Source organism: Vigna unguiculata, chromosome 6 (genome assembly GCF_037176805.1).
Source record: "Vigna unguiculata cultivar grain cowpea cultivar isolate G323 ecotype 2 chromosome 6, ASM3717680v1, whole genome shotgun sequence".
Taxonomy (NCBI): domain Eukaryota; kingdom Viridiplantae; phylum Streptophyta; class Magnoliopsida; order Fabales; family Fabaceae; genus Vigna; species Vigna unguiculata.
In genome coordinates this window covers 41,898,874-41,926,811 of record NC_140797.1, presented here as the reverse complement: position 1 = coordinate 41,926,811, position 27,938 = coordinate 41,898,874, and the positions used below count along the sequence as shown (strand labels likewise).

The window sequence follows — 27,938 nt, the reverse complement described above, 5'->3', positions numbered from 1 at the left end:
ATTACAGAGGTAGGAAATAACAATCATAAACAAAATTAAAAATTAAACAATATTTACTAAATTAAGTTATCAAAATGTTTTTATCTCAAGATGAGTGATACAATAAAGTATCAATTCGGCAAGGAATGTAATTTATAAACTATATTTAAGAACTTGAATTTTTCCAACTGTTTTAAAGGAGTTCCTTGAAATGAATAAATTAAAATCATAATTTTACGAATTAAACATAAAACAAAAGAAAAGAAAAATGGTACCCAAGAAAAACCTAAAACAAAATAATCAAAAACCCAATTGCACCCTCCAAAAAAAATCAAGAACAAGCAAGCTGAGTTTTTTCGTTTCAGTCTCTCCTAGTGACCTACTCTTCCTTCGTCTCTGAATGCATCATATTCACACGCCCCTTTCAAATCCCTAATCCGCTTCAAATCCAATCTTCAATACCAATGGAGGATTCCGAGGGAGTCCTCAGCTTCGATTTCGAGGGCGGCCTCGACACCGCTCCCTCCGCCGCTGCCGCTCCCTCCGGCCCGCTCGTCCAACACGACTCCTCCGCTGCCGCTTCCGCCGTGTCCAACGGAGGCCCTCCTGCTCCGGCTCCCTCCGCAACGGACCCCGCAGCCGTCAACGTTCCCGGCCGGCGGAGCTTCCGGCAGACGGTATGCCGGCACTGGCTGCGCAGCCTGTGCATGAAGGGCGACGCGTGCGGCTTTCTGCACCAGTACGACAAGGCGCGGATGCCTGTGTGCAGATTCTTCAGGCTCTACGGAGAGTGTCGGGAACAGGATTGCGTTTATAAACACACGAATGAAGACATCAAGGAGTGTAACATGTAAGTGTATGAGTATATGTATGTACATATATGTATGTAAAGTTCGTTCTTATTTAGGCTGTGATGAATGTTATATTGTCATATTATGTGTTTGAGTTGTTTGTGGTTGGGTTGTGAGTTATGGTGTAAAGGATCTGTGCCCCAAGTGTTTTTGTTTAAGAAAATCTTACGTACGTACTACCAAGTTGCTTAATATATAACCGGGGACGTTTCATTTGTGTTATTTACCCCACTTTCATTTTTTGTCAAGAAAATGTATTTCATTCTATGTTTGTTGAGTTCAATTGTTTATTACTTTAATTTCTTTGCGTAAGATAAGATTGTATATGCTTCTAATTTTAAAACTTTGCATCTGTAGGTACAAGTTGGGATTTTGTCCTAATGGTCCTGATTGCCGATATAGGCATGCAAAATCTCCTGGACCTCCACCTCCTGTTGAAGAGGTCCTTCAGAAGATCCAACATTTATATTCCTACAATTATAATTCATCTAACAAATTTTTCCAACAAAGGGGTTCTAGCTATGCCCAACAAGCTGAAAAATCCCAGCTTCCTCAAGGAACTAATTCTACAAATCAAGTGGTGGCTGGAAAACCATTACCAGCAGAGTCGGGAAATGCCCAGCCACAGCAACCAGTTCAACAGTCTCAGCAGCAGGTCAGCCAGAGCCAAATGCAAAATGTTGCTAATGGCCAGCCTAATCAAGCCAGTAGATCTGCTACCCCTTTACCTCAAGGAATATCTAGGTGTGTTCAGGGTCTTGTAGTTTTCAGTCAACCTATGTAAAATATTTTGAGTATGCTTACTGTTACATAAATACTATAAGCAAGGTACAATTTTTAAGTGTTTTTTTCCGTTTGGGGGATAATACTATTATTTGCCTTCTGTAGCTAGTTTTTTCTTAAATTTACTGCCATTTACTTGGCAGCCAACACATACATTTCACGCTGTACAATATTGGCTGGTTACACTTAATGCATATTCGTTTTAGTATATTTCTTTTATTTTCCACTTTCTTTTGCCACTTATTGATTTTCCAAGTTTTTAAACTTAATTGTAAACTGTATAAAGTCATCTTTCTAGTTTCTAGTCCGTCTTGGAAATGTAATAATCAAATAGGGTAAGCTTCAAGTTCTTCACTACTGAATGTTAAAACTGGTCAGGGGATAGTGTTTTTTATTGCCTGAAAAAAAAATGATTGCCATTCACGCAAGTTATATACAAAGAAACAGAAAGATGTACCTGAGAGTAGTGAAGGCCTGTTGAAAGAAGGAGGAGAGAAAAAGAGACACAGATGGAAATACAACGATAGAAGGGAGAAATTGTTTGGGAGAGAGGGTAATGGCAAACAAACTGGACAACTGGCAACAGGAATTGGAGAAGTGCAGGAATAAAAATGCTGGGGAAAATCACATAGAGGATAGGCTGGAAAGTGAGGGTGGCATTTGGTGATTTTGGGTTAATGGCCTTGGACAGAACGAGGAGAGTTCTCTTGTATTCCTATTTTTTTACTCTAGTTTTTTCTTTTGCTCTACACTCAGAAGATATATGAGGCATCACTAAATTTGTGTATTTGCTGAGAGGGCTGGAAGAGACCAATAAGTTGGGGTTAGTAGAGGTGAGTCAGAAGTGTTCCTAATTAAACTGTGCCTAGAAGCCAGCCTTTTAGCCATGGTAGCAAGGTAAAATACCAGAAGGGAAAGGTTAGATAAAAGAGACTTGTTACCAGTAATCTAATGAGTAGCCCTAGAGTCAAGAACTCAAGAGCCAATAGATGGGGAATGAGAGAGACCAAAAAAGAGTTTTTAGTTTATACAACAAAACTAATGGGGAATTGAAGGCCTGACGAACCTCATCATTTAGAGGGAGTCAGTGTGAATGGTTGGTGGTGGTTGATGAGTGCTAGAGTATCCTCTTAATTGTGGAACCTTGGTTTGCCTTATTTTGCAGCCTCATGCATCCTCATTTTGATAGGGGAAAGGCTGATTGTGTCTCATATTGGCTAGAGACAAGGTTCAGTGTTATCAAAAACCGACCATGGTGGATTTTGGTGGCAGAATTTCCATTGGCCACCAAAACATGACGGCGGTGAATCGGTTTTGCATTATGACTCATAATAACTATGTTGGGCATCACGGAGTGGTAGTTTGGAGTGACCATGAAGGAATTATGGTCACAAAACTCCAAACTTGTAAAAGCTAGCAATCAAGATTTTAAGCTTAGTATCTAGCTCATTGGGAGCGGGAATGCAGTTTTTAGTGCATTTGAACAAGTAAAAATTGTTGTTCATGATGTGACTTATTTCACTATTAATTTATTTTGTACAAAGTAGGATGAAATTAATTAACATATAATTTATTCATAATACAAATTCATTCAAAAAAGAGGAATAGACTTGACCATAAAAAAGTTGCATGATTTGGTTTGCATAAAGTATAGCAACAACTATCTCAAAGATACAATATTGGAGATGACATGGACCCTATTCTATTGAATGACATTGGTGAGTGAAATGAGTGGTTAATGGGACAAGTGGATGGGATGATGATAATGTTTATGAAGATAGGGAAATGAGTAGGCTTTTTATGATGATCCCGCTCTTAATTGAGCAACTATTTCTCAGGTAGTTGGATTACCAGGAATTTATAGAAGGAGAAATGCAAACAGTAAAAGAAAGCAAGAGTTAAGTGGTAGTATTGTTATTGGATCTTCCCTAGCTTCTAAGAAAAGTCCTGGTGAAACTTCAGCCCCAAAAGGAGGGAGGGGCAAAAAGAGAAGATTCAATATGGGGTTGAGAACGAAATGCAATTTGATAGCTTTAATTTTGGGTTTGAATAATTACTTAATTTTGACAATAGCTTTTTTGAAGGAGAAGAGGAGGAGGGGTATGCCCCTTTTGTATTGATGCCTATCTTAGATCCATTGTTGAGCCATCTTTATTACCAGAATGAAAGGTTGTAGCTAAGAGTGTGGTGGGGAGTGTTGGAATGTTGGCTAAGTTGCAATTACCCTAAGCTGCCTTAATGCAATATCTACTAGGCCACCTTAGTTGCAACCTCTCTGAGGACTGCTGTAATTACAAAGCTTGGGCAATCATCATTTCACAAGCCAATATTTTGGGATTGAATTAGGACCTTTGTTCAATTCTAAGATTACTTATTTACACTATTTTGGTCGTATTACTTATTTGGGATCTCTAACACATCCCCCTTATGTTGGGAACTAGGCATCGCAAGTTTAAAGTTTGACTTCTATAGATGGTTCAATAGTGGGTAATTCAATAGGTCCAACAACCACTACTAGGATCACCAACACTCCTCTCATGTTGAGGTCTGAACATTCAACACTCTTTACTTTTTTCAGCTGTGTTTAGGGTGGTTTGCTGTTTCTACTATTGGCTTTACGTTTACAGAGAATTTTTCTGTTGTAAGGAGCTGTACTTCATTCCTTATAGTTGAATACTGTCCTGATTTGTAGTCATGACTTATTGCTGGAGAGAAGCTAGTTTATATATATATATATATATATATTAAATGGTTTGACATTAAAAGGTCAGAGATCTCTGTTTTCTTAACTTGTTATTGTGTTGTCTCTGTTATTCAAGTAAAGTTATGGTATTGATCCTCTGAGTCTAAACTAGCATTATCTGATGGGTGATTTTAATCAAGCGCCAATTACTGAAATGAGATTGATACATTATGATAGTCTTTGGAAGTTAAACGATGGATAAGTTTCATGAGGGGTTCACCACCTTCAAATTGAGTGTTTAATCCTATAAAGTGTTGCTTTAGTTGAATGAATATTTTCTCACTGGTGCGAATTGCTCTAATATACTTTCCAACCAAAACCTTAGGTATTTTATTGTTAAAAGTTGCAATCGTGAAAATTTGGAGTTATCTGTACAACAAGGAGTATGGGCAACTCAAAGGAGCAATGAATCCAAACTAAATGAAGCATTTGACTCTGTGGAAAATGTGATATTGATTTTCTCAGTCAACCGTACTAGACATTTCCAGGTATGTTTTGTGTTGAGCTCACCACTTGGCTAGGTTTGTTAAACTTTATGGATTTAGGCCATGATCTATTTTCTAGCCAATTGACTGGTATTCAGCTTTACAGGCTTACTATAGGCTCAATCCTTGGCTAAGAAATAACTTATCAATGTTCATGATATTTCACATTTAATATGGTGATTGAGCCATACTATCTTTCTGGCACCCATGTTTTAAATCTTCAACACGGCCTCTTAATATAAGTACTTCCATGACACTGTTGGTGAGATTGGTACTGCTTTTTAATTAATAGAAACTTCAAAAGTCGTATGTTTAATCACAGGTTGTTTAATTTTGCATATCATGCTCTGCTGTTGGCTTTTTTATCCCAAAAATTTTCAATGGCATATCAAGTTCTCTTGTGTATCATATGCATTGTATATAAGGTATTATTTTTTTTATTGGAAGACTTTGAGAAGTAGATCAAAGAGTGATTTTAGAAGCTGCTATCACTTGTACTATTTTTTATATAAATTGCTAGTTTTTGTTTTAGCAGACAAACCAACAATAAAAATCACAGCTCTTTCTCTATTTTTGTAGTTTTATTTGACATATAATCAACCATGTTCTTTGTCTAGCATGTTTTTTCTTCTTTATATATCTATTATTTGTTTCTTGAAACATATCGTAACAGTTCCATATCAGAATCCAATTAACCTGTAAAACTGTAATTTAAATACGGGAGATAAGTTAATCATAATGGATTAGTTGGAGAAATTGAGAGATAATTGATACTCTTTCTTTGATTTTGTTGTGATGCTTAAATTTGCTTAGGCATGAAGAAATGAATTAACCCAACTAATTTTATATTATTGATTGCTTGCTAATTGGTCTTTTACTGATGATTTAATTCCACAAGAGGAATAGTCTTACAATTATAATTTTCCAATCTGCATTATGTTTACCTAGTAGATTACTTAATCCACTGTGATCATCGAATGCTTCCTGTCAGCCCTTAATAGTTTTCATTTATGAAATATAAAATGAAAAAGAACCCTTTCATGGCTTTTCTGTGACTGTGGCCAATTTCCTGAACCTGAAGTTACCTGTGTTTTGGCAGGGTTGTGCAAAGATGACATCTAGAATTGGTGGTTCTGTTGCTGGGGGTAACTGGAAATATGCTCATGGAACTGCACATTATGGGCGAAACTTCTCAGTTAAATGGTTGAAGGTACAAAACCTCCTTTAACAACTTCCATACGTTAATTTTTTCAAGGGATAGCAATAGTCTTTGGTAAAATCACCCTAAGCATACTTAAATAGGTCCGTTGCAAAAGGGAAATTCAAATTTCAAATTGCTGTTCAGGGGAAATTTTAAAATTTATTACGTTGGATTTTTAGTCACTATTCAGTTTATAATATTTGGGGTGTTCCCTTTATCCATTATGGTGAGGAGTTGCCTGTACAATCTGGAGAGACTCCTGATTGATGACTATTTAAAGTTAGAGGTGCAATACGTAAGATTTTGTGGAGTAATAATAGCATCTATTTGAAATGGAATTCAAAAACTTCAATACTTGATCTGAATATATTTATTGATGTAACATGAATGGTTTGTACAATATTTACATTCAAGAGAATGGGATAAATAACAGAATCAATTCCTAATTGGGTTTGAATCAACAAATTAAGGAAACTAGGAAGTGGGAACATGGGAGAGAATAAAAGATAAAAAAACTAGTGTGTCCTTTCCATGAGGCGCTCCTTTGTGAAGGCATATGGGATGGCTATTGTACTACTTTTGAAAGGAGGGCTCTAACTACTTTTGTAAGACGACAATTCTTCCTTTTTACAACCCTGTTTCATATTAGTTCATAAACAATACTATTATGAGACAAATTTAGAGAATTCATGATTCACATATAGAGTACCCTTATCATACCTAATTCTTTTGACATTTTTTGTCAAATTGATTTTGGAAGACAAAAAAAAAAAAAATTAAGAAAAGATTTGAAAGATCTCATTACTTTTCATAATGTGTGTCCATGTGACATAGGTACATTCATCAATAAGAGTAACAAACCATTTTTCTCTAGAAATATATTCTTAAACAAACAAATTCCGAAAAATCAAACTGACTTAGGTCAAACGGGAAAATACTCTTTTTACCACGTGAGATAGGATACATGGAGATTATTTCACAGTTGACAAAGATTAGATTAGAAAGACTCAATAAACTCTTTAGTAAACAAATGAGAAAACAAGGATTTGGTATGGTTGAATGAGGGATGTGCGAGACTTCTATTATGAAGCCATACTTGGGAATTTGTCCATGTTTCTAGTATTACTTGTTGGCTTATATGATCTTTATTTTGTTTTCGTCCTTGGATTCCAACATATACAACTGACCATTGCTCCTTAGCAATTAAAATAATCTTTGTTGTGGCAAGGTTCTGAAATACACAATAAGAGAAAAAAGTTACTACACAACTTATCTGAGATCTTGCACCCATTATTTTCATATTCTAACCAGCAGATGCTGCAATTTTATTATCATGATTTCAAATTTCTCCCCTTCCATTCATCTTCCAAACATTCAAACCTTTATCAAATTGGACATACAATATCAGTTCATTCTCTAACCACAAATTGATCATCCACAACTTTGTTGTCTGTGGTTATTATTGAGCATCAATGATATCTTCCATTTGAGATTTTAAGATTTCTCAGTTGCACAGTTGAAAAATAAGGTTCAACCTTTCACCAAAAATGAAGAAAAAGAAGTTTGGTTTTGTTATTTTTGAGGAATTCCGTTTTTGTGTTTGTATTTCTTGGGCTGTAAAAGAAAATGGGTGAAAAAGAAACAATTGTCCAATAACTCCTAAGACTTAAGTAGCTGTGAGCTGTCTAACTAACCAACATATATTTTTCTTTTTCATTGTTTACTGAAGTTGCCTTTGTTGATGGTTGTCTCTGAGCTTCAGCTACTGGGAGAGATTTGTGCATCAACCAGTATCGAAATTGCTTAATGATATATGATAATTTTCTGTACATTAAATCTGTCTAACTGCATTTCTTATTTGCAGTTATGTGAACTGTCTTTCCACAAAACTCGTCATTTAAGAAATCCATACAATGAAAACTTACCAGTGAAGGTATTATCTTTGCCATTTCTATGATTTAATTTGTAGCTTGATGATAGTTGTTTTCTTGCTTTACTCTTGACTTGGTATGAAACCTTTTGAGTGGTTCTTATATAGAAAATAGTTGTGTTTTGAAACTACTTCATGCCAGAATTTGATCCATCTAAGTGTGGATGTGATCCTTATGAAAATGTTAATTGGTCTACCTCTACCTTACTCTATACTTTGAATTTCATCTTTTATCATTCAACTTTTTATCTTTTTCTACCTTGGTTTTTTAGTTGCTATTTCTGCATCACCGCTTATTAGGGAATAGGTTTACCAAGTATAATACATGATAGATGTAGTCTTATGGCACTTTTGACCATTTGTTATGATATAATGGTTAACTGCTTGACATCTAATAAATGAAGGTTGATTTACTTGGCTACTGTTTCCAGTCACACTAGATGCATGCTGATTGTGGAAACTAAAATTGGCTATTAATCTTTAGGTTAAATCTTTATAGAGCCACAACACAGGAAGTGATATTGATATGTAACAAGACCAAGAATAGACCATTTTTGGCATGTCCTGAAATTTATGGCTGCTCAAAGCTATTTGATGTTTTATTGAGTGTAGACGTTTCTTTTTCTGTATTCTGAAAGTGGAATATATTTTTAAATCATTGATCCATGTGTGCCCACATATTTCAGCACTATATATGTATCAGGTTGTTTTCCTTGTTTTTTGTTATGTTTATTCACAAAACTATACCACCAATTCACTTTTTGAGCTTTCACTTAACAAATTAAGTTTGTGGGGGAGTTTGTTCATGACTAGTATTAAACATTCTGTGTATTCAATTGCAGATAAGTAGGGATTGTCAGGAGCTGGAGCCCTCTATTGGAGAGCAACTGGCATCGTTGCTTTATCTTGAGCCAGATGGTGAACTTATGGTATATTCTCCTATGAATCATCGTTTTTTTTTTTTTGAGAATAGAAACCAATAGGTAATAATCATGATTTAAAAATGGGAGAAGGGCAAAATAGTGTGATATTTGTTTTACCTTGTATAAAATGGAACGTTCTTGGTAATAAGAAATTTTTAGACATGATTGTAGGTTGGTACCAAGGATCTTATGTTGTTAAACATGGTTCAAACTTAAAAGATGCTACGATGATCACTTTTTGTCTAAGTTGTCAATCCTTGATAGTGTGTGCACACGTTTATAAGAGAGCGGGATGGAGCTAATAACATAATGATGAGTGTAACTTCTCGTAGGTATCTTAGTTTGACTATATAACCTTGTAATTCAGAAATCTATAGTGAACAACCTTTTTATAAGGAAATTTAGGAAAAGAAGATTTTATGTGCGAGTTATTATCCTGAATCTCTTTAATCGTTAGCTAATCTCTCAGAGATATTGGTCAACACTCAAGTCGAAATACTAACCTTAATTAGAAGTGTCATGGCAACCTTTTGTAGCATAACATTATATTGGGAAGCTTTCTTAAGTTCTTGTGAATCAATTATTCTTTTCTATACTTCTCGGGTTGAAATTTTTAAGGATCAGATAGACATAAGGTAAAGGTAAAAAAGAGAGTAAAATCTAAATTTTTTCGATCAGACTAAATAATTAATAGGCTAAGTTACTTTTTAGGCTTTCGCAGTCTTACGAATCTTTATTACAAGTTCATATAATTATAAAGATTTCGACTGGGTGCATATACTGAATTTCTCCAAATGGAGGCACTAGCTGAATGCTATTTTAGGACTTCAGTAGTCATTTTAGAGTGGATGGATGCGCGAAACATAACCAGCAGTGTTGAACTGAGGCGTTTTAAGAATTGGATTAATCTCAGCTCTTTCGTATTTACAGGCCGTTTCAGTTGCAGCCGAGTCTAAACGGGAAGAAGAAAAGGCAAAGGGAGTGAATCCAGATAACGGAGGAGAAAATCCAGATATTGTTCCATTTGAAGACAATGAAGAAGAGGAAGAGGAAGAAAGTGACGAAGAAGAGGAGAGCTTTGGTCATGGTGTAGGGCCAGCTGGTCAAGGCAGGGGTAGGGGCAGAGGAATGATGTGGCCACCTCATATGCCTCTTGGGCGTGGAGCCCGACCCATGCCTGGAATGCAGGGCTTTAACCCTGTAATGATGGGTGATGGGTTATCCTATGGGCCAGTTGCACCTGATGGTTTTGGTATGCCAGATCTTTTTGGTGTGGGACCGCGTGCTTTCGCACCATACGGTCCCAGGTTCTCTGGTGATTTTGGAGGTCCCCCGGCCGCCATGATGTTTCGTGGGCGACCTTCTCAACCAGGGATGTTTCCGGGTGGTGGGTTTGGGATGATGATGAATCCTGGACGTGGTCCCTTCATGGGGGGAATGGGGGTTGCAGGGGCAAATCCACCGAGAGGTGGCAGGCCGGTTAATATGGCTCCAATGTTTCCGCCACCTCCACCCCTACCTCAGAACACAAACCGTCTTGCCAAAAGAGATCAAAGAGTTAGTGATAGAAATGATAGGTATGGTTCGGGATCAGAGCAGGGTAAGAGTCAAGACATGCTGAGTCAAAGTGGTGCACCTGATGATGAGATGCAGTATCAGCAAGGATACAAAGGCAACCAGGATGATCATCCTGCTGTGAACAACTTCCGGAATGATGACAGTGAAAGTGAGGATGAAGCACCTAGGAGGTCAAGGCATGGCGAAGGGAAAAAGAAAAGGCGAGGCCCAGAAGATGTCAATACAAACTACAATCATTAGCTTACCTTATGCTTTCACCAAGCACTCCATATTCATGATCCACTAACCAGGATGCAAGTTTCCAATGCTTTGTTTCATAGATTGCTTTGTTTCAGAAAATATTTGAAATTCTGTTCACTGATCATATAATTTTTACATATGGTTCATTGGATATTTAGTATTTAAACGTATCAGAATCAAGATGGTACTTTAGTATGCTTGGTGAATGTACACCTACATGTATTTGTAAAGGAATCGTATGGCACTGGGTCACTCACTGATTAAAATTCAATTCTGAGTGGCTAACAGCAGTTTTGTATAAACTCAATTTTTTTAGTCTATAAATATTCTAACAGGGTTCAGTGAAAATGCTTTCCTGAAATCATTTTGGAGTGAAAAAGAAATGGAAATTTAATAGGTGTAAAGATGGATTCGTGATGGTTTTACCTCACTAATCCGTTTTTGATTTAAAAGTTAATTATGAAGGATTTGAGATATAGTATTCGTACAAACTAATTGAATATACTTTTTTTGGGTTAGTTTAGTTTGGTTCCTGCAAAAATGCACTCCACTGTTCAAACCCAATGCTTATTTTGAATAATTATAAGAATTTAATTCTACTATTTAAATTACATAAAAAAATTAAGAAGTGAAATAACTGTTAGTTTTAGCTTTAACTTGAAATTGAAATCAGAAAAAAAAAAAGGAATCTAACATTAAAAATAAGTTGAGTTGGACCCATTACCAAAACATCCTATGAATAGTGGGTTTGTTGAGTTGGCTAGCCAAAATTTTAAAAATAATAAACCTAAAAAAGTTATAAACAAATTGGATGACTCACCAGTTAATAAAAAAAAATATAAATCATCTAATTAATATGAAAACAATGTTAAAATTACAAGAATATTAGACCTTCTCCTTGTCCATATAATGCCCATTTTTAGATTACTGCTCATTACACCAATATTATCAGTTTAATTCCATATTCTCCTTTTTCATTGAATTGTGAGTATCCGTACATTTCTCTTCCAGAATAAATAAAAAATAACTTCATTTTTCAATTATTATTAAATTAAACAAAGTTCATCTATTTAAAATTTAGATAATGTTATGAAAATATAAATGAATAAATATAATATGTAAGAAATAATTTAACTTTTATTTTTTAAAAAGTAGATGATGCACTCGAATATCGACTAGTATAATTTTTTCTGGATATATGAACAAATTGCAAGGGTGTGAAGCAAACACATGGATATGATTGTGTTTTCTAATTCTTACAACTTGAAAACAGCAATTGTTTTAGAATGGAGGAAAAAAAAAAAAATTCTACCTCAGGTTAATTGGATTTGATGATTGAATGTTTTTTTAATCGTCACGTTACACGTAAAAAAATTTAAATAATTTCAAAATAATTTATTTTACTCTTCAAAATAATTAAAACTATCGTCATTATTTATTTTGATAAAAATAAAATATTATTATCAACTAAACACATGTGCAGTATATATATATATATATATATATATATATATGTAAGTAGTATTTAAAATTATTTAGTTATTAATTTTTAAAACAAATTATTTAATCATTTTGAAATGAAACATGTTATTCAATTATTTTTCCTCACTCTAATAACAGCTTAAAGTGGAAATTCAAAATGGTTATTGTTTAAAAAAATTATAGAAAACTTTATGATAAGACATGTCGTATAAATAATTTTTTAAAAAAATATTAACGGAAACTGTTGGTCAAGTAATAAAGTGACTTCTAACCAGATAACTAGAATAATTAAAATCAGAATTCTATAAATAAATAGGAATTAAATACAAAACTTTGTATATATGAAGTCAATGGTCTTCTTTCAAAATATATGATAAGATTCAAAGAGTGTTTTCTATTTTTTTTGTTAAATTAAAAGAAAGCACTATCTTGTTAAAACTAGCGAGAAAGAAAGAAAAACGTTAGAAAATGAAGATATGTATGGATAACAAATCTTCTTTCAAATAATACCAAAGTCCCTAAATTATTAGAATTAAAGTGTGGCCACTTCCTAAAGTATCTTTGTCTTTCAAATTTTTGGTTTGCCTTCAAAAAAAGCCGTTCGGCCAAATTTTGTTGGTCCCTTCGCTTTGCATTATAATTGGCCCGCGGGTCTTAGCCAACCCATATAAATAAAATTTAAAAATTAAAAATTATACAAATAAAATATTAGAAGCAATAATTTCATATCATATCTTTGTTGTATGTATAAGTTTATTGATAATAAATTTTAAATAAAATAATAACCATAAAATTAAGATTCACATGTAAATATATTAAAATTAAATGTTTTATAAATAAAGAAACATAAAAAAATTTATTGTCTAAGTTAAAAAAAAATTAATCAATACTAAATATAAATAATAAAACTGGCTAACAAAATTCAAACGCGAAGTTAAAGAATAATAAAATATTTTTTTTTGTCTAACTTAAATATTAAAATATAATAACTTTTTTATGGGCTATGTAGGTCAACGTATCCCACCTCCGGCCAAACTACAACGTAACATCCAAAATATTTAACACGTCCTACATTTTTTTTCTTTCTTTTAAGTTAGGACACATAACCCTTTCCGTACCTAATTTATAATAAAAAAGATATATGACATAATATGGACATAAAGTGAAAATAGTAATGTTTAAAAAGTGAAAATAGAGATTAACTTTATGTATGTATCTATAAAATGAAAACAATAATGTTTACCATCATTACATCACTCCGTAATTCTATTGTTTTTCATGATTACTATTTCTTTACTCTAAGTATTGTTTTCATGATTCTCGTACTTCTACATTATTTACATTGCTATCATTAACACTAAACATTATATACGTTCGAATCTTGGGTGAATGAAAGTGAGCTGTTATTGTAGATGCACCCACCTACCTGTCTTCTTTTCCTCCATTTATCTACTACTTTCATTACAACTACATTGGACCAATTCACTGTTAAATCAATTTAACAAAGTATCTTTTACACCGTCCAAATCTAATATGAAGCAAAATAATGAACCATTTGCCAGAGGAGACATCAATTGTTCTTCTGTAATAGAGATCAAGTAAGCCGAATCACAATTAAAATGTGATATACGACGTAATTAAGGATCATAGTTTTTAGCCTCGCCTCCTTTCATTCTAATAATTAGTATCATACTCAAGGTTTTCCAATAGACAATTCATGAGAGAGATTGTTGCTGGTGAGTAAATTGTAACTAAAGATTATAGTTATTGACATACCGGTAAGAGGTAAGAGATAGATTCTAACACCCTTATCTTTATTGGTTAAGTTCTTGTAGTTGCATGTTTTCAAACCTATCAATTGTGATTGTTCCAAAACCTAAAGTTTTAATCCTTCTATTTATTTTGTCGTTTCATGAAAGATATACATACTCACGTCATACTGATTCTGCCAGTCTACTTTGTGGGAAATTACACTGCGAAAATGAGTGATACCAACGTTTTCCATGTCGTGAAAATTTGAACAACATATTTTTGGCGGTCCTACAATGATTGAATGAAAAGATTGATGTGTATAAATAGAGGATGGAGAAGAGATGTGAGCACAGAGTAAGTGAGAATCGAAGAAGATTGTGCAATGCGTATATCAGTAGTAGCAGTGTTGTGTGCAGTAGTGATGCATGGAGTGTCATGTGGAGATTTGAGTTCTACTTACTACGACACAACATGCCCTAATCTATATTCCATTGTCTATGGAGTCATCAACAACGCTTACCTCTCTGATCCCCGCATTGCTGCCAACCTCCTCAGGCTTCATTTTCATGATTGCTTTGTTCAGGTAAGTAAATGTTCAGGAAATTGGGTAGTTAAAAATGTAGGAGTACATTGAAATTGCATTTCATGTTTTTGTGACAGGGTTGTGATGGATCAGTTTTGCTGAACAACACTGATACCATAGAAAGCGAGCAAGATGCAAGTCCAAATGTGAATTCATTAAGGGGTTTGGATGTTGTGAATAACATCAAGACTGCAGTGGAAGATAGTTGTCCAGAGACAGTTTCTTGTGCTGATATTCTTGCTATTGCAGCTGAAGTAGGTTCTGTTCTGGTAAGTGCTTATTCCCAACTAACATTCTAATTCAAAAACTCTACTTGGAATTTTTATTCTCTGTTTTTTGTTGTTTTTTTTTCTTAAAATTTGAATAATAGTTTAATACGAGTCAAGTATTCGTTTAAAAGAGTCAAGTATTCGTTTAAAAGAGGTATCTGTATGATATTTTAGAATACTTTACTAAAACTCATTAATAAAGTATCTATCTAATATATAAAACAATAAATTATGATGACAATAATTTATAATTTTTTATGTCACAATTTCAATACATATCATTTTAATTAAAATTTATAACACAATTATATATTAATTATTGTACAATTTTTAATATGTATATATTTTTAAAATAAACATATATACTAAATACATATAAATACATATAGGATCCGATACACATTTATATATGATATCAATTTATTATCGATACTGTATCTTTTACCTAAATTTGTTTGAATCATCCGATACAGAAAAATGTTATTTTAAGAAAATAAATTTGTTAAGATAGACAGTACACTCAACTATATGTTATCCCATAAAGAAGAAGAAGCAGAAATTGTACTTTTTCTTTAAAGCAAAAAACCTTAAAACTGTTTGTTAGCTAAAAGTATTATCTAGCAACTTTTTTTTTTTTGTTTTATAAGATTTAGTGTTGAAGGTGGTTAAATTTTTGTGTTTGACAGGGAGGAGGTCCATCATGGTCAGTTCTATTAGGAAGAAGGGATAGCTTAACGGCAAACAGAACCCTTGCCGGTATAAACCTTCCCGCACCACACTTCACACTTTATCAACTTCAACAATCTTTTGCTGTCCAAGGTCTCAACACCACTGATTTAGTTTCACTCTCAGGTAAAATTCATATTTTCTCACAGATTCAAAATCTTACAAATAATGCTTGAATTTACGAAGCATTGATGTATGAACAGGTGCACATACGTTTGGACAAGCTCACTGCAACAATTTCATCAACAGGTTATACAATTTCAACTACACTGGAAATCCAGATCCAACTCTGAATACCACTTACTTGGAAGCACTGCGTGAGATATGCTCCGTAGGTTTGGATAACCTCGCCGATTTGGATCTGACCACACCTAAGCAATTCGATAACAAATACTACTCCAATCTTCAGTACCAGAATGGCCTGCTTCAGAGCGACCAAGAACTCTTCTCCACTTCCGATGCTGATACCGTTGCCCTTGTCAACAGATTCAGCACTGACCAAAGTGTTTTCTTCGAGAACTTCGTAGTTTCAATGATAAAAATGGGTAATACTTCAGTGCTGACAGAAGATGAAGGAGAAATTCGGTTGCAGTGTAATTTTGTGAATGGAGACTCCTCTGGTTTAGTTGGTGTGGTATCCAAGGCTCAAAAACTGAAGCTCGCAGCAAAATCCAAATAAAATGTGCTGTAAAGGAAAAAAAGTTGTAAATGTATTTACTGTGTTGGAATAATCCAAAGGATAGTGTGCTTGTTTTTCTTTTCTTTTCTTCTTTGTTTTTCTATGTATGGGTCGGGACAGTCCTTTTACATTCTTTTGATATATTTATTGTTGTGAAATAAAAAAAAAATGTTTCTACTTTGATGAATCTCATTTTTCCATCTTTCTCATTTCTCTCTTACCGAGTAATGAGTTGTTCACATATGTAAGTGAAACTGAACTATATATAAATTTAATTATTTACCATTTTTATAAAGTTTGCTTTTTATATTCTTTTTGGCTCCATGATATGCTTACGTAAGTATATAAGCATTCGGGGGTTTTGATGTTAAGTGATAACACAAAAAATGAAAATTCTTAATTAGCATGAGGAGATCTTGAGCTGAATTTAATTTCATGTTAAGCACTCTGATGCTTAGTATGGGGTTTCATAATAAGTTGCATGTTTTTTTTATGAATTTTGATTATTGAATTTTTTTACTGTTTTTTTTTTAAATATATTGATAGTTAATAATTTTGAAAATTTAAAATATATTTAAAAAAATTAAAATATATTTTTTAATGATCATCAAAAGACTATATAAAAAATTCGGTAGAAAATATTAGAGAATCTAAACTCGTCCTTTAACCAATTATTGTATTATTAGAGTGGTTTTGACATTAGTTATGGACTAATGTTCCGATTACCTTTATAAGGCGCTTAAGTTATGCATTGCTTCTCACTACCTATCAACCGGTCTAACAAAAAGGATCAGGGTGCTGTACGGATAAGATAACCCTGTTATGCCAACAACTTTAAAGCAAAACCAATTCACATGCATCCCACAAAATTCAGATTTAAAATTCACAGCCATAAATTCAATAAAAAATTATGCAGAAATGTGTAGAAAATGAAAAATATACCATATCAATATTGATTAAAAATTCAGAAAAAAATTATGATTTCAAATTAATTACATAATAAAAATAAAGAATTATTCACAAGAACGTCTTTAAATCTACCTTACCAAAAACAAAATAACATAAAATCAACAAATACTTATTTATACTATAAACCCCTCATTCTTATAATTGTCTCCAATCAATTAACCATAAAAAAAATGTAAAAACAAATATAAAAAAACGGGAAGATCTTGCAAAAGAACTATCGTAACCTAAGAAGTTGGATTAGACAAAGTAAAGTTTGTTAACAAGTTTATTCGCATATGTATTACCCTCCGGAAAGATAGAAAAACAATGAAAATTTAGAGAACAACGTCCAAGCATTTTCTCCTTCTAGCCTCATTATGCCAAGGAATAATGTTCTCATTATGAAACGTTTGGAACACAATAATGGAATCACATTTGAATGGTTGGTTCTAATCATGTATAATATTTCAGGTACTCCAACCTTTTATACACCTAATAGAGACAAAAATAAGAAAACACAAAAACAAATCTAAGAGACTTGTATAAAATCTCTAAAATAAAAAGATAAGAACAAGGAAAAAAGAAAAAAAATATTTAATTCATGTAATAGAAAATAGTCTACTCGACATTCGTCAATTTTTGTTTTTAACTAATATTAATGAGAACAATTGTCTACAATAAAAAAAAAATCTAACAAAATGAAATAGAAAATAACTTTTAACAATACCATTGATACAAAAAATCATAATCAACATCAATAATAATCATTCCACTACAAGAAAATATTTAAATAATGACCAATTTTAGTAGCATAAAATAATTAGTCACTGCAGTAACCAATTTAAATATGAATTTATAAACTAAAAATTATTAGTAACTAAAATAGTTTTTGAAAATTATCATTCGTCTCAAAATTGATAACAAAAACAGTTTTTACTATAAATTGGTCACTAATATTAGTTATCACAGTTTTGATTACCAAAAAAATTGGTCTCTAATTAAGAAATTAGTCTCTAAACATGTTTTTGGTCACCACTATTTAAAATTTTTCTCCTAGTTTTAACATTATTTAAATCATAGCAAAGTTTATATAATCCAAATAAAAATCAAACTAACACTACAAGAAAAATAGTTGTAATAAAGATTTATATTTCCATTACCAATGTTGGAATTTTTGTTAAGTCATTTATCCGAGGTTGGAATTTCCGCAAGTGAACTATCCGTTGGGAAAGTGTTCCCGAAGATTATAAAAGACCAATAAATTTAAGTATTTCAATTGGTCCTATAGAATTTATTTATTTATTTTACTCAAATAATACATTTTATCATAAAATATTTTAGTTTTCTATACAAAAAAAATTATTGTCTCAAAGTTTTCCATCCAAACACGTTAAAAGGATTGACTAGCAAATTTAGCACATGTTACCGGTCATCATAAATATCACTTATTTCTAATACAAGGATGTTATATTATGAACATGAGGTATATAAATCTTTACCTACTACCCTATTTTATGATATTATTGAATATATGCTATTTTTTAACAAATTGGGTTAAGACCAAATATAAAGATGTTTCTTGACGTTGCGAAAGCAGCATGAACATGAAGATTACTAAGCACGATAAGATAATAATTGAATCCATGATTTCTAGTGTTTATATAGATGAGATATATTTGAAAAGGAAGTCTATTACTACGGATAAATAAAATAGAAAACTATAATTCGACAACTCCTTTTGCATATACAATCAATTAATAATTACAACAATAATATAATAATAATATTTAAATTAAATAGTCATATTTTATTAACAAATAATTACCAAAATATTGCTTTGATCATATTAATTATTAATATATCATTAGTCCACAAAAAATAAACTCATCTCAAATCAATTGAAGGTTATCACGAGTACTCAAATGTATATGGTTAATCGACAACTGTTTGACTTTTGTACGCTAATGATGGAGTAAAAATGATCTTTTTATTTCCACTATATACATATCATTTTATATTGTTATAAAAATTATTAATAGTTATATATAAAACCAAAAAAATATCCAAATGTCATCACTCTTCTGGTTAAGAAATAGGTTGCTTTCTAGCTAGGAAGAAGATCTTTGTTACAAAATTCGTTTTTAGAAATTTGACTTTGACCAAAGAACAAACTTAAAAGAATACCATAATTATTAATTACTCTTAACTACCACATGTTTTGTTAGATTTATAATCAATATTTTAAGAATTAACTAAGATTAAAATTTAATGATAATGCAATTTTTTTCATAGTTATAGAAACTTGATATTATCATGCGCTATATTGTTTTTATAGTGATAATACCTTTTTTAAAAATCAGACTTAAGATAAATTTTTGCTAGTTAACCGTGTAATAATTTGTTTTATACAGAATATGTTTACTTATAATAATTATTTGAAAAAGTCACATGATAATGTTTTTATCAGTTAGCCATATAAAAACCTTTTAAGTGGAGAGCACATGCAAATAAATTTTTGTTTTCAAACTCAACAAGTTAATTGCAAAAAACAACAGTACTATTCTGCAAAATGAATGCTTGCGTAACATTTAAATCTAGCTTAATTTTGGTTATAGTGTCACGGTTCCAAAACCCAACACAATCCTAGCAGGTACATGTATCTAATAATAAACATGTCTTTACAGCTAGCAAGTATATACATATATAATTTTAAACATTAACTTTTATTTTGGTCATAAAAAACAGAACTATATTTTCTTAACTTCGTTGAATAATTCAAGATATATGCTGAACTTAGTACACAAGTTTTGAACTTCAGTTTTCATCACATATAATTTGTGTGAAAATACAACATTTTCTAAATTCGTGGCTTTATGCGTTCCAACCACATTTGACAGAATAGGGAAATAACATTTGAAGAAGACAATGATTCCTACTATTTACTGGTCCTACCATGGTACAATAATTGCAGTAAAAAAATCAAGAAGTCAGTATCAGACCCAATTATATACAACGTGAAATTAAGTTAGTTTACCCTAATTATGAGAAATAATTTATAAAAAGTTAAGTTAATGCAAAGATTTGAGATGTCGTGAATTCCAAGATATCCACCCAATTCATCTCATCTATAAATAAAGGATCGATGTGTGTGAGAGCATAATAACTTGAGATTCAAGAACAGCCAAAATGGGTTGTATGCGTGTAGTACTAGTGGCAGTGTTGTGTGCATTTGGTTTGCATGCAGGGTTTTCTGTCACTAATGCTCAGCTTAGTCCTACGTTCTACAGAACAACATGTCCAAATCTATTCAATATTGTGTTTCAAGTCATCTTTCAAGCTTCCAACAACGATCCCAGAATTGGAGCCAGCCTCGTGAGGCTTCATTTTCATGATTGCTTTGTTCAAGTACGTACTTGTTTTTCCAGAATAATTCTTTTTGACTCTTGTTTTTTTGTTCTAGCCACTGCGCTTGTTAATTACTAAAATAATCGGAACAGGGAAATCTCGTTAAGAATGAAAAGGTATGGTCGAAATTTAAGGTTAGGGTTGGAAATGAAGGTGTTATGTTGTTGACAGGGTTGTGATGCATCAGTTTTGTTGAACAACACTGCTACCATAGAAAGCGAGCAAGATGCACTTCCAAATAACAATTCGATAAGGGGGTTGGACGTGGTCAATAACATCAAGACAGCGCTGGAAAATAGTTGTCCAGGGACAGTTTCTTGTGCTGATATTCTTGCCATTGCAGCTCAAATAGGTTCTGTTCTCGTAAGTCCAAATTCCCAATCATTTAATTAACATATATACTGTCATTACTATGCCCTAATCACATGTATTGAAAATTACAGTTTATTAAAGATTTCAAATATGGCATGGATTGAAAACTACATGCTGTATTGGGATTCAAATATAAAATTTTATACCAAAAAGAATTCTGAAATATACATGAGGTGGTTGAAAGGGCATAGTTTTTAATACCATAATTTTATGTGACTCGCTATTAATCATATGAAGTAATGGACTCAAACCGTGTAGAAATTTGCCTCCAAGATATATATAAAAGAGAAAAATGGACCTTACGCAATATTTAATTAATTAATATATACATCCTTGAGTGTGAAACAGCTAGTCGTTTTTTTCAAGTTTAGAGCCATAAAATTCCTCTCAAGTAACATATATACCCAGAAATTCGGGTATTTAGGTATTTATTTACAAAGACAATTTGTCATCACGCTGAACTCTGGTATACGGCAAAAATGATTTTGATAATACCTCTATCCATTAAAGTCAATAATTTAAGCAATGTGTTGCATGTGCGACCTGGATGTTTCGTGTAAAATGCTTATTACTCAGATATAGTTGTTTTCTTCTTCTTTTATTATCTGAAAAGGAAAACAACAACATAATTTGACTTTTGTTAAATAATTAATGACCATCCTTACACAAAATATGGTAAAAGTTTTATAATATATGTATTTCAGGGAGGAGGTCCAGGATGGCAAGTTCTATTAGGAAGAAGAGATAGTTTAACAGCAAACAGAAGCCTTGCAAATCAAAACCTCCCTGCTCCTTTCTTCAACCTCACTCAACTCAAAGCATCATTCGCTGTTCAAGGTCTCAACACCACTGATTTAGTAGCACTCTCAGGTATATATACACATAATCAAATTCATCAAGTTTCTTAAATTATGTTTAGTTTCTTGAAAAGTGAAGGTGATCGATCATAAGTTTTTTCAAACTGCATTCAGGTGGTCATACGTTTGGAAGAGCTCACTGCAGCACATTCAACAACCGATTATACAACTTCAACAACACCGGAAACCCTGATCCAACTCTGAATACAACTTACTTAGCAACACTGCGTCTGATATGTCCCCAGAACGCAACTGGGAATAACCTCACCAATTTGGACCTCACCACACCTGATCAATTTGATAACAAGTACTACTCCAATCTACAGCAACTCAATGGCTTACTTCAGAGCGACCAGGAACTCTTCTCTACTCCTGGTGCTGATACCATTCCCATTGTCAATAGCTTCAGCAGTAACCAAAACACTTTCTTTGCCAACTTTGTGGCGTCAATGATAAAAATGGGAAACATTGGAGTGCTCACAGGAACTGCTGGAGAAATTCGCACCCAGTGTAATTTTGTCAATGGAAACTCGCTTGGATTAGCTAGTGTGGCGTCCAAAGATCCTAAGGAAAACATGGTTTCTCAATCTTAATAACTTAATGGAATGTGTGAACTGTATACAAGGCAAATTGAAGGTTGTAAACCTCTTTGCTGTAATATTGAAATAAACCAAAGAAATGTGCATGCAAACGTGATTTTGCTATGCACCTGATATGTGTTTACTTTGAATCTTATTATTCTTCAACCATCTTTGTTTTTCTAGCAATGAACAACCCACAAAGATTTTATATATCTAATCTTTCTTCTTAACAAATTTTATCCCTGAACAAAATGGCTGATTTTTTAACCCCTTCCCATACATGTAGAAAACTTTAAATAAAAGACCAACAGAGATAATACTTCTCTGGTCTTTAAAAAAAGAAAGAAATATAATAATTCGACTACACCAAAAGATGTGTAGATACTTTCTAGAGAACCCTTACTCTAAAACTTATCAACTGCAGGCCTTTAAGTTGACTTTAATAGGCTACAGAGTTCTAAAACAAGAAAAAATAAAACTGGAACGAGGCATGACAAGCTTTAAAAAATGTTGATAATTGTAGCGCAAGCACACTCATACCAATTTTGCAATGCAGAAGATTCCCAGACTTGGTCTAAATAATGAAAAATTAGGAAAAATATTTAAAACTGAAGTGGTCTTGTAGCATTGGCTAAATTAAAAAAAAATGATTTGGTGTGTATGGTTATATCATGAAGCTTTTCTAATTAAAGAAGATAGAAAAGTATATAAAAATGTATGAAATGTTGTAAATATTTAAATTTATATATTGTTTTACTTCTGCAGCCTTTGAAGAAAGAAATACAGACTTTATATTATATTACACAAGAGAGAAAGGTATTGATGAAAGTAAATACATAGCATGCTAAGAGGTACATGGCAAAATCACTTTGCCATCCACACTTATTTGATTCATTTGAACACAGCACACAGGTTTTAGAACCTTTTATTTTGCCTTTACAACGCATATTATAACTTACTTAGATTGAGCAACAAGGTTCACTTTGGAGGCCACACCAGCTAATAATAATGTTGCAGAGGAGTTTGCATTGACAAAATTACATTGGGTGCGAATTTCTCCATCAGTTCCTGTGAGCACTCCAATGTTTCCCATTTTTATCATTGACACTACAAAGTTGGCAAAGAAAGCACTTTGGTCAGCGCTGAAACTGTTGACAAGGGGAACGGTATCAGCACCGGTGGTGGAGAAGAGTTCTTGGTCGCTCTGAAGCAAGCCATTGAGTTGCTGAAGATTGGAGTAGTAGTTGTTATCGAATTGATCTGGTGTGGTGAGGTCCAAATTAGTGATGTTATCCACAGTTGCATTCTGAGGGCATATCGCTTGCAATGTGGCTAAGTAAGTTGTGTTTAGGGTTGGATCAGGGTTTCCGGTGTTGTTGAAACTGTATAATCGGTTTATGAATGTGCTGCAACGAGCTCTTCCAAATGTATGAGCACCTACATATATATGTATCATCAATGAATGGAAAAATTATTTATGTATTTTTGTTGTTATGTGAATCTGATCGATCGTGTGTACCTGAGAGAGTGACTAAATCGGTGAGGTTAAGACCTTGAGCTGCAAAAGAAGCGTTGAGTTGATCAATTGTGAAGAATGGTGCTGGAAGACTTGTATTTGCAAGAGCTTGACTTGCGTTTAAGCTATCCCTTCTTCCTAATAGAACATCCCATGATGGACCACCTCCCTGTAAATACATAAATTCAATTTCATATCATAGTTTCAGATTCTGGTTCACATGATGATAACCCTAATATTCTTCTGGTTTTCAATCATAACCATAAGTAATTGCACCGTGAAATTTAACATAAATTACTGTAATATATATCTATATATTGAGAGTATATAACTTATGATATCTAACATTGATTTTTTTTTTCAATATTATGTATTGGTGTTTTCATTAATTATTTTAACATATCACCTAATTAAGATGTCTCACTCTTACGAAACTATGCTATTTTTTTTTTCTTGTGTTCATTATTATTTTCCTAGAAAGGAGTATGGAATAAGCATTGTACATGTCCTACATTATATGCTTCAAAAGTTGACTATATATTATTGAGATTATCAAAACCATTTTTTCCGACCTACTAGAGTTGAATTTTTGAGATATTAGTTATAAATAGTGCCTAACTTGGCCATTTCACACTCAAGGTTCGAAACTATGCTATTTTTTTTTCTTTTGAAGTTTATATTTTGGGTAGGGTATTTGCAGATAGGTTTGTGTAACCACTTATCCTGTTATTTGGGGTATTAAAACATATATCCCTTGCATCAAGCTGACAGCAAGTAGATTAAGGCTCATTGTTCGAGTTTTCTTCATTAAACAATTGTTTTTAATAAATAGATCATTGAAGCCGTGCCTTGCACAGCCACTCTGAAAAACACAGTTGAAAATTTGGCAAAAACAATAGAAAAATGCAAAGAGAGAGAAAATATAGGATGAATAATAAGTTATATAATCTTGTCAACTGTCCAACTTCTGGACAGCTTTTACAAATAATTGTATAGGTTCTATTCTAGATAATTAATTTTTCTGTCATATATTTGTTACAACTTTGATTATAATAAAAATTACCGAAATAAAATCAATTACTTCTCTAAAAAAAATATTGTCAACAAACACTACTTTTATTTTTTGAAATCTCTATCACTAAATTATTTTATTTCAGAATATTATTTTAAATCTGAAATAAATTGGATGTAAACCTTAATTAAGACAATTATATATATAGTTCAGGTCTAAATATAAAAGAATGAAAATTTTACTCAGTCAAATTTTTACACAACTTATATCTAAACATGATTACCAATCATTTTCAAACATATGTGTAGTATATGATCAGACAAGCTCAATATAGAAACTACAAATATGCCAGACTTTTCCTAGAGAAGAGTGGTAGGGATAATATACTTACAAACAAAATAAAACAATACTATCTTTAAAGGTAAGAACTTAAATATTAAGTGTTTTTACTTCTTAGTTAAATGTAAACCAAAAGAGTTTTACTTCTTTTCTAATTTTACTTTTAGTAAAATAAAACCTAATCACAGTGAGAGTATTTTTTCATTAAATCATGTGTTTATTGATAATAGAGATCGACCAACTAACCGGAGTACATTACCAGCTCCGATTTAAAAAGTGTTATTTTCGAATTTGATTCTTTTTTTAACTATTTCATTTATTTTTTTCGATCACAACTCACAAATTTAAAATTTGAATACGAAGAATTTTTAATCCATCCCACCTTCTTTTACGGGAGAATCTAAATCTAAAAGAAACAACTGCGATTAGTGTTTTTGGTCAATATTCACCATTAGGGTTTGGAATGAACACTTACCAGAACAGAACCTACTTCAGCTGCAATAGCCAGAATATCAGCACAAGAAACTGTCTCTGGACAACTATCTTCCACTGCTGTTTTGATGTTATTCACCACATCCAAACCCCTTAATGAATTGAGATTTGGAATTGCATCTTGCTCGCTTTGTATGGTATCAGTGTTGTTCAGCAAAACTGATCCATCGCAACCCTGTCACAAAAACAACAACTTCCTTCTTCATTTACCCCTATAGCTTTTAAATTGTTAATATTTTAGTTACTGAAATTAGTTAATCAATAGCAAGATCATATTGTAAAATAACATTAATCTGCAAAACACAGATAGATATATACTATCGAGGCACCGTCCATTAATTAGACAGCTGTAAAGGTCAACGTTTGTTTGTTAGGTTTTAGGATCAGCAAAAAAATATGGAGTCCATTACTCTTTTCTTTCTCTTCCTTTGTAAGGATCGAAACAAGGTTTGAGAAGAACAAATTTTGTTTATCTCTGCCAGAAAAACTCTTGCATTCATCTACATCTCATTGTCGTATTCAAGAATAGTTTTTCTCACCCGGAATAATAAGTTAAAGCTTCTTCCTTTTTTTTCATTATTACTCGCTCTTTTCTTTGTCTAAGTGATTCCGAACCAAACAAACTCAAGGTTGTGAAAAAAAAAAAAAAAAATCTAGCTGGTGATTACTAATATGTAGGGGTTTAGTACAGTAAAGAGAGAAACATGATAGATGTGTGTGCATGTAGAGAATGTTACGTACTTGAACAAAGCAATCATGAAAGTGAAGCCTGAGGAGGCTGGCACCGATTCGGGGATCGGTGAGGGAAGCATTTGAGACCACATTAAACACAATATCGTTTAACGTTGGACATGTTTCGTTGTAGAACGTGGGACTGAGCTGAGCATTAGTGACTAAAAACCCTGCATGCATCGCAAATGCGCACAACACTGCCACTACTACTGCACTCATGGAACCCATGTTGAGTGTTCTTCGATCAATACTGGGTTTATTTGTGCTCAGATCTCACCCCGAGCCTCTATTTATAGAGATCATTGGGTGGATTTCTTGTATTAACTTATTTTATGGAACTGTTTCTCAGAAATGAAGGGAGCATATAAATTAGCATGACGTAAGTGTGTGATATCATGCTTTCTTGAATTGTGAATCGATTTATTGTAGGGCCAGAAAGAAAGAGCAGCGATCATTATCTTTTTGAAATGTTATTTCTAAAATCTGTTAAGTGTGGCTGAAGTTTAAGAAAATGTCAATGTTTCAGATAAACATGTTGTGATGAGACCAAAACTCGTGTATTAAGTTCAAATGCTTGAATCCCAATCAAAATCTTCACTTAATATGGTTGGAGCATGTGAAACAAAAATAGGAAAATGTAACTGTTTTTTGACACAAAAACAAAAGTTAATGATTAGAATTAGATTTCTACACTGTTAGAATTAGATATATGTACTTGCTAACATCCTGTATTATTAGGTTTGGGAACAATGACATTATAAACCAGCATTAGGCTATGGAAAACTAAAATTTAAAGTTCATGCTTTCTCATTGTTGAAATTATTTTAGTGTTGACTAGTAATCATAGAGGAAGGTGTGTAGATTCTCTTAATTAATCATGTCGTTCACTTTGTTTGGAAAAGAAAAAATCAATTTATTATATATAAATAAGATAATTCATAATTTTGTAAACATAAATTAAAATTAGACTCGCTTCATAATATATTTCATCAACTAAAAATAAAAATCAATTTACTTTACAACCCGTTTAAAATTATGTGTGTAAATATATCCTTGGATAGGTAGGTTTGATGGTGGGCTAATAAGTGTGGTGTTCTTTTGGTTATGTGGGCCAGTTTCTTCTACTTGTGTTACACTGTACGAAGGTTCTTCTAACCTTTTGCCTTTTGCATTTTGTTCTTTTAGTTTACATTTTCTTCTTTAGAGAAAAATACAGTGTAGGTAATATTTTTTAAATAATTAACAAGATTAGTATAATCGTTAACGGATATTAGTGTTTTGTTTTTAAACAATTTAAAAGGATTAGTGTAGGAGTAGGGAAAGAATAGAAAGATTTTGTTAGAAAACCTTAAGGTGCTACAGTAATTCACCAAACAATGTTTATTTATATATTTATTTATTTATTTTCGGATGTCAGTTTTCTAATTTGGATATGAATTGAGATCACAATGAGATTCGAATTCAGTGTGAGAATTTACGA

The 27,938-nt window shown here is 32.5% G+C and overlaps 4 protein-coding genes across 4 annotated transcripts; 3 read left to right on the top strand and 1 right to left on the bottom strand.

Moving 5' to 3' along the window:
* Positions 1-289: 289 nt before the first annotated feature.
* Positions 290-11,061, top strand: CPSF30 (cleavage and polyadenylation specificity factor 30). Its single transcript, XM_028076096.2, has 7 exons — positions 290-829; positions 1,188-1,574; positions 4,682-4,844; positions 5,941-6,051; positions 7,907-7,975; positions 8,815-8,901; positions 9,826-11,061. Exons 1-7 carry the CDS (start codon positions 444-446, stop codon positions 10,711-10,713), a joined length of 2,091 nt encoding a protein of 696 aa, XP_027931897.1. The 5' UTR covers positions 290-443; the 3' UTR covers positions 10,714-11,061.
* A 3,226-nt stretch (positions 11,062-14,287) lies between these two features.
* LOC114187744 (peroxidase A2-like) lies at positions 14,288-16,391 on the top strand. The gene is made up of 4 exons (XM_028076097.2): positions 14,288-14,530; positions 14,608-14,799; positions 15,486-15,651; positions 15,729-16,391. The coding sequence occupies exons 1-4, from the start codon at positions 14,330-14,332 to the stop codon at positions 16,202-16,204; spliced, it is 1,035 nt and encodes a 344-aa protein (XP_027931898.2). The 5' UTR covers positions 14,288-14,329; the 3' UTR covers positions 16,205-16,391.
* A 3,911-nt stretch (positions 16,392-20,302) lies between these two features.
* On the top strand, positions 20,303-22,516 carry LOC114188044 (peroxidase A2-like). The gene is made up of 4 exons (XM_028076530.2): positions 20,303-20,557; positions 20,729-20,920; positions 21,634-21,799; positions 21,901-22,516. Exons 1-4 carry the CDS (start codon positions 20,339-20,341, stop codon positions 22,377-22,379), a joined length of 1,056 nt encoding a protein of 351 aa, XP_027932331.1. The 5' UTR covers positions 20,303-20,338; the 3' UTR covers positions 22,380-22,516.
* A 618-nt stretch (positions 22,517-23,134) lies between these two features.
* Positions 23,135-26,737, bottom strand: LOC114188043 (peroxidase A2-like). The gene is made up of 4 exons (XM_028076529.2): positions 26,468-26,737; positions 25,710-25,901; positions 23,887-24,052; positions 23,135-23,804 (listed from the first exon to the last, which is right to left on the bottom strand). Exons 1-4 carry the CDS (start codon positions 26,684-26,686, stop codon positions 23,323-23,325), a joined length of 1,059 nt encoding a protein of 352 aa, XP_027932330.1. The 5' UTR covers positions 26,687-26,737; the 3' UTR covers positions 23,135-23,322.
* Positions 26,738-27,938: the final 1,201 nt, after the last annotated feature.

Bases quoted from the DNA above. Each gene is read 5' to 3' on its own strand.
- CPSF30 (XM_028076096.2), top strand. From the start codon at position 444: ATGGAGGATTCCGAGGGAGTCCTCAGCTTCGATTTCGAGGGCGGCCTC. The intron at 1,575-4,681 runs GTGTGTTCAGGG...CCAAAACCTTAG, and splicing joins TTACCTCAAGGAATATCTAG to GTATTTTATTGTTAAAAGTT. The intron at 7,976-8,814 runs GTATTATCTTTG...ATTCAATTGCAG, and splicing joins ATGAAAACTTACCAGTGAAG to ATAAGTAGGGATTGTCAGGA.
- LOC114187744 (XM_028076097.2), top strand. From the start codon at position 14,330: ATGCGTATATCAGTAGTAGCAGTGTTGTGTGCAGTAGTGATGCATGGA. The intron at 14,531-14,607 runs GTAAGTAAATGT...TTTTTGTGACAG, and splicing joins TTCATGATTGCTTTGTTCAG to GGTTGTGATGGATCAGTTTT. The intron at 14,800-15,485 runs GTAAGTGCTTAT...TGTGTTTGACAG, and splicing joins CTGAAGTAGGTTCTGTTCTG to GGAGGAGGTCCATCATGGTC.
- LOC114188044 (XM_028076530.2), top strand. From the start codon at position 20,339: ATGGGTTGTATGCGTGTAGTACTAGTGGCAGTGTTGTGTGCATTTGGT. The intron at 20,558-20,728 runs GTACGTACTTGT...TGTTGTTGACAG, and splicing joins TTCATGATTGCTTTGTTCAA to GGTTGTGATGCATCAGTTTT. The intron at 20,921-21,633 runs GTAAGTCCAAAT...TATGTATTTCAG, and splicing joins CTCAAATAGGTTCTGTTCTC to GGAGGAGGTCCAGGATGGCA.
- LOC114188043 (XM_028076529.2), bottom strand. From the start codon at position 26,686: ATGGGTTCCATGAGTGCAGTAGTAGTGGCAGTGTTGTGCGCATTTGCG. The intron at 24,053-25,709 runs GTAAGTGTTCAT...ATGTATTTACAG, and splicing joins CTGAAGTAGGTTCTGTTCTG to GGAGGTGGTCCATCATGGGA. The intron at 23,805-23,886 runs GTACACACGATC...ATATATATGTAG, and splicing joins CGATTTAGTCACTCTCTCAG to GTGCTCATACATTTGGAAGA.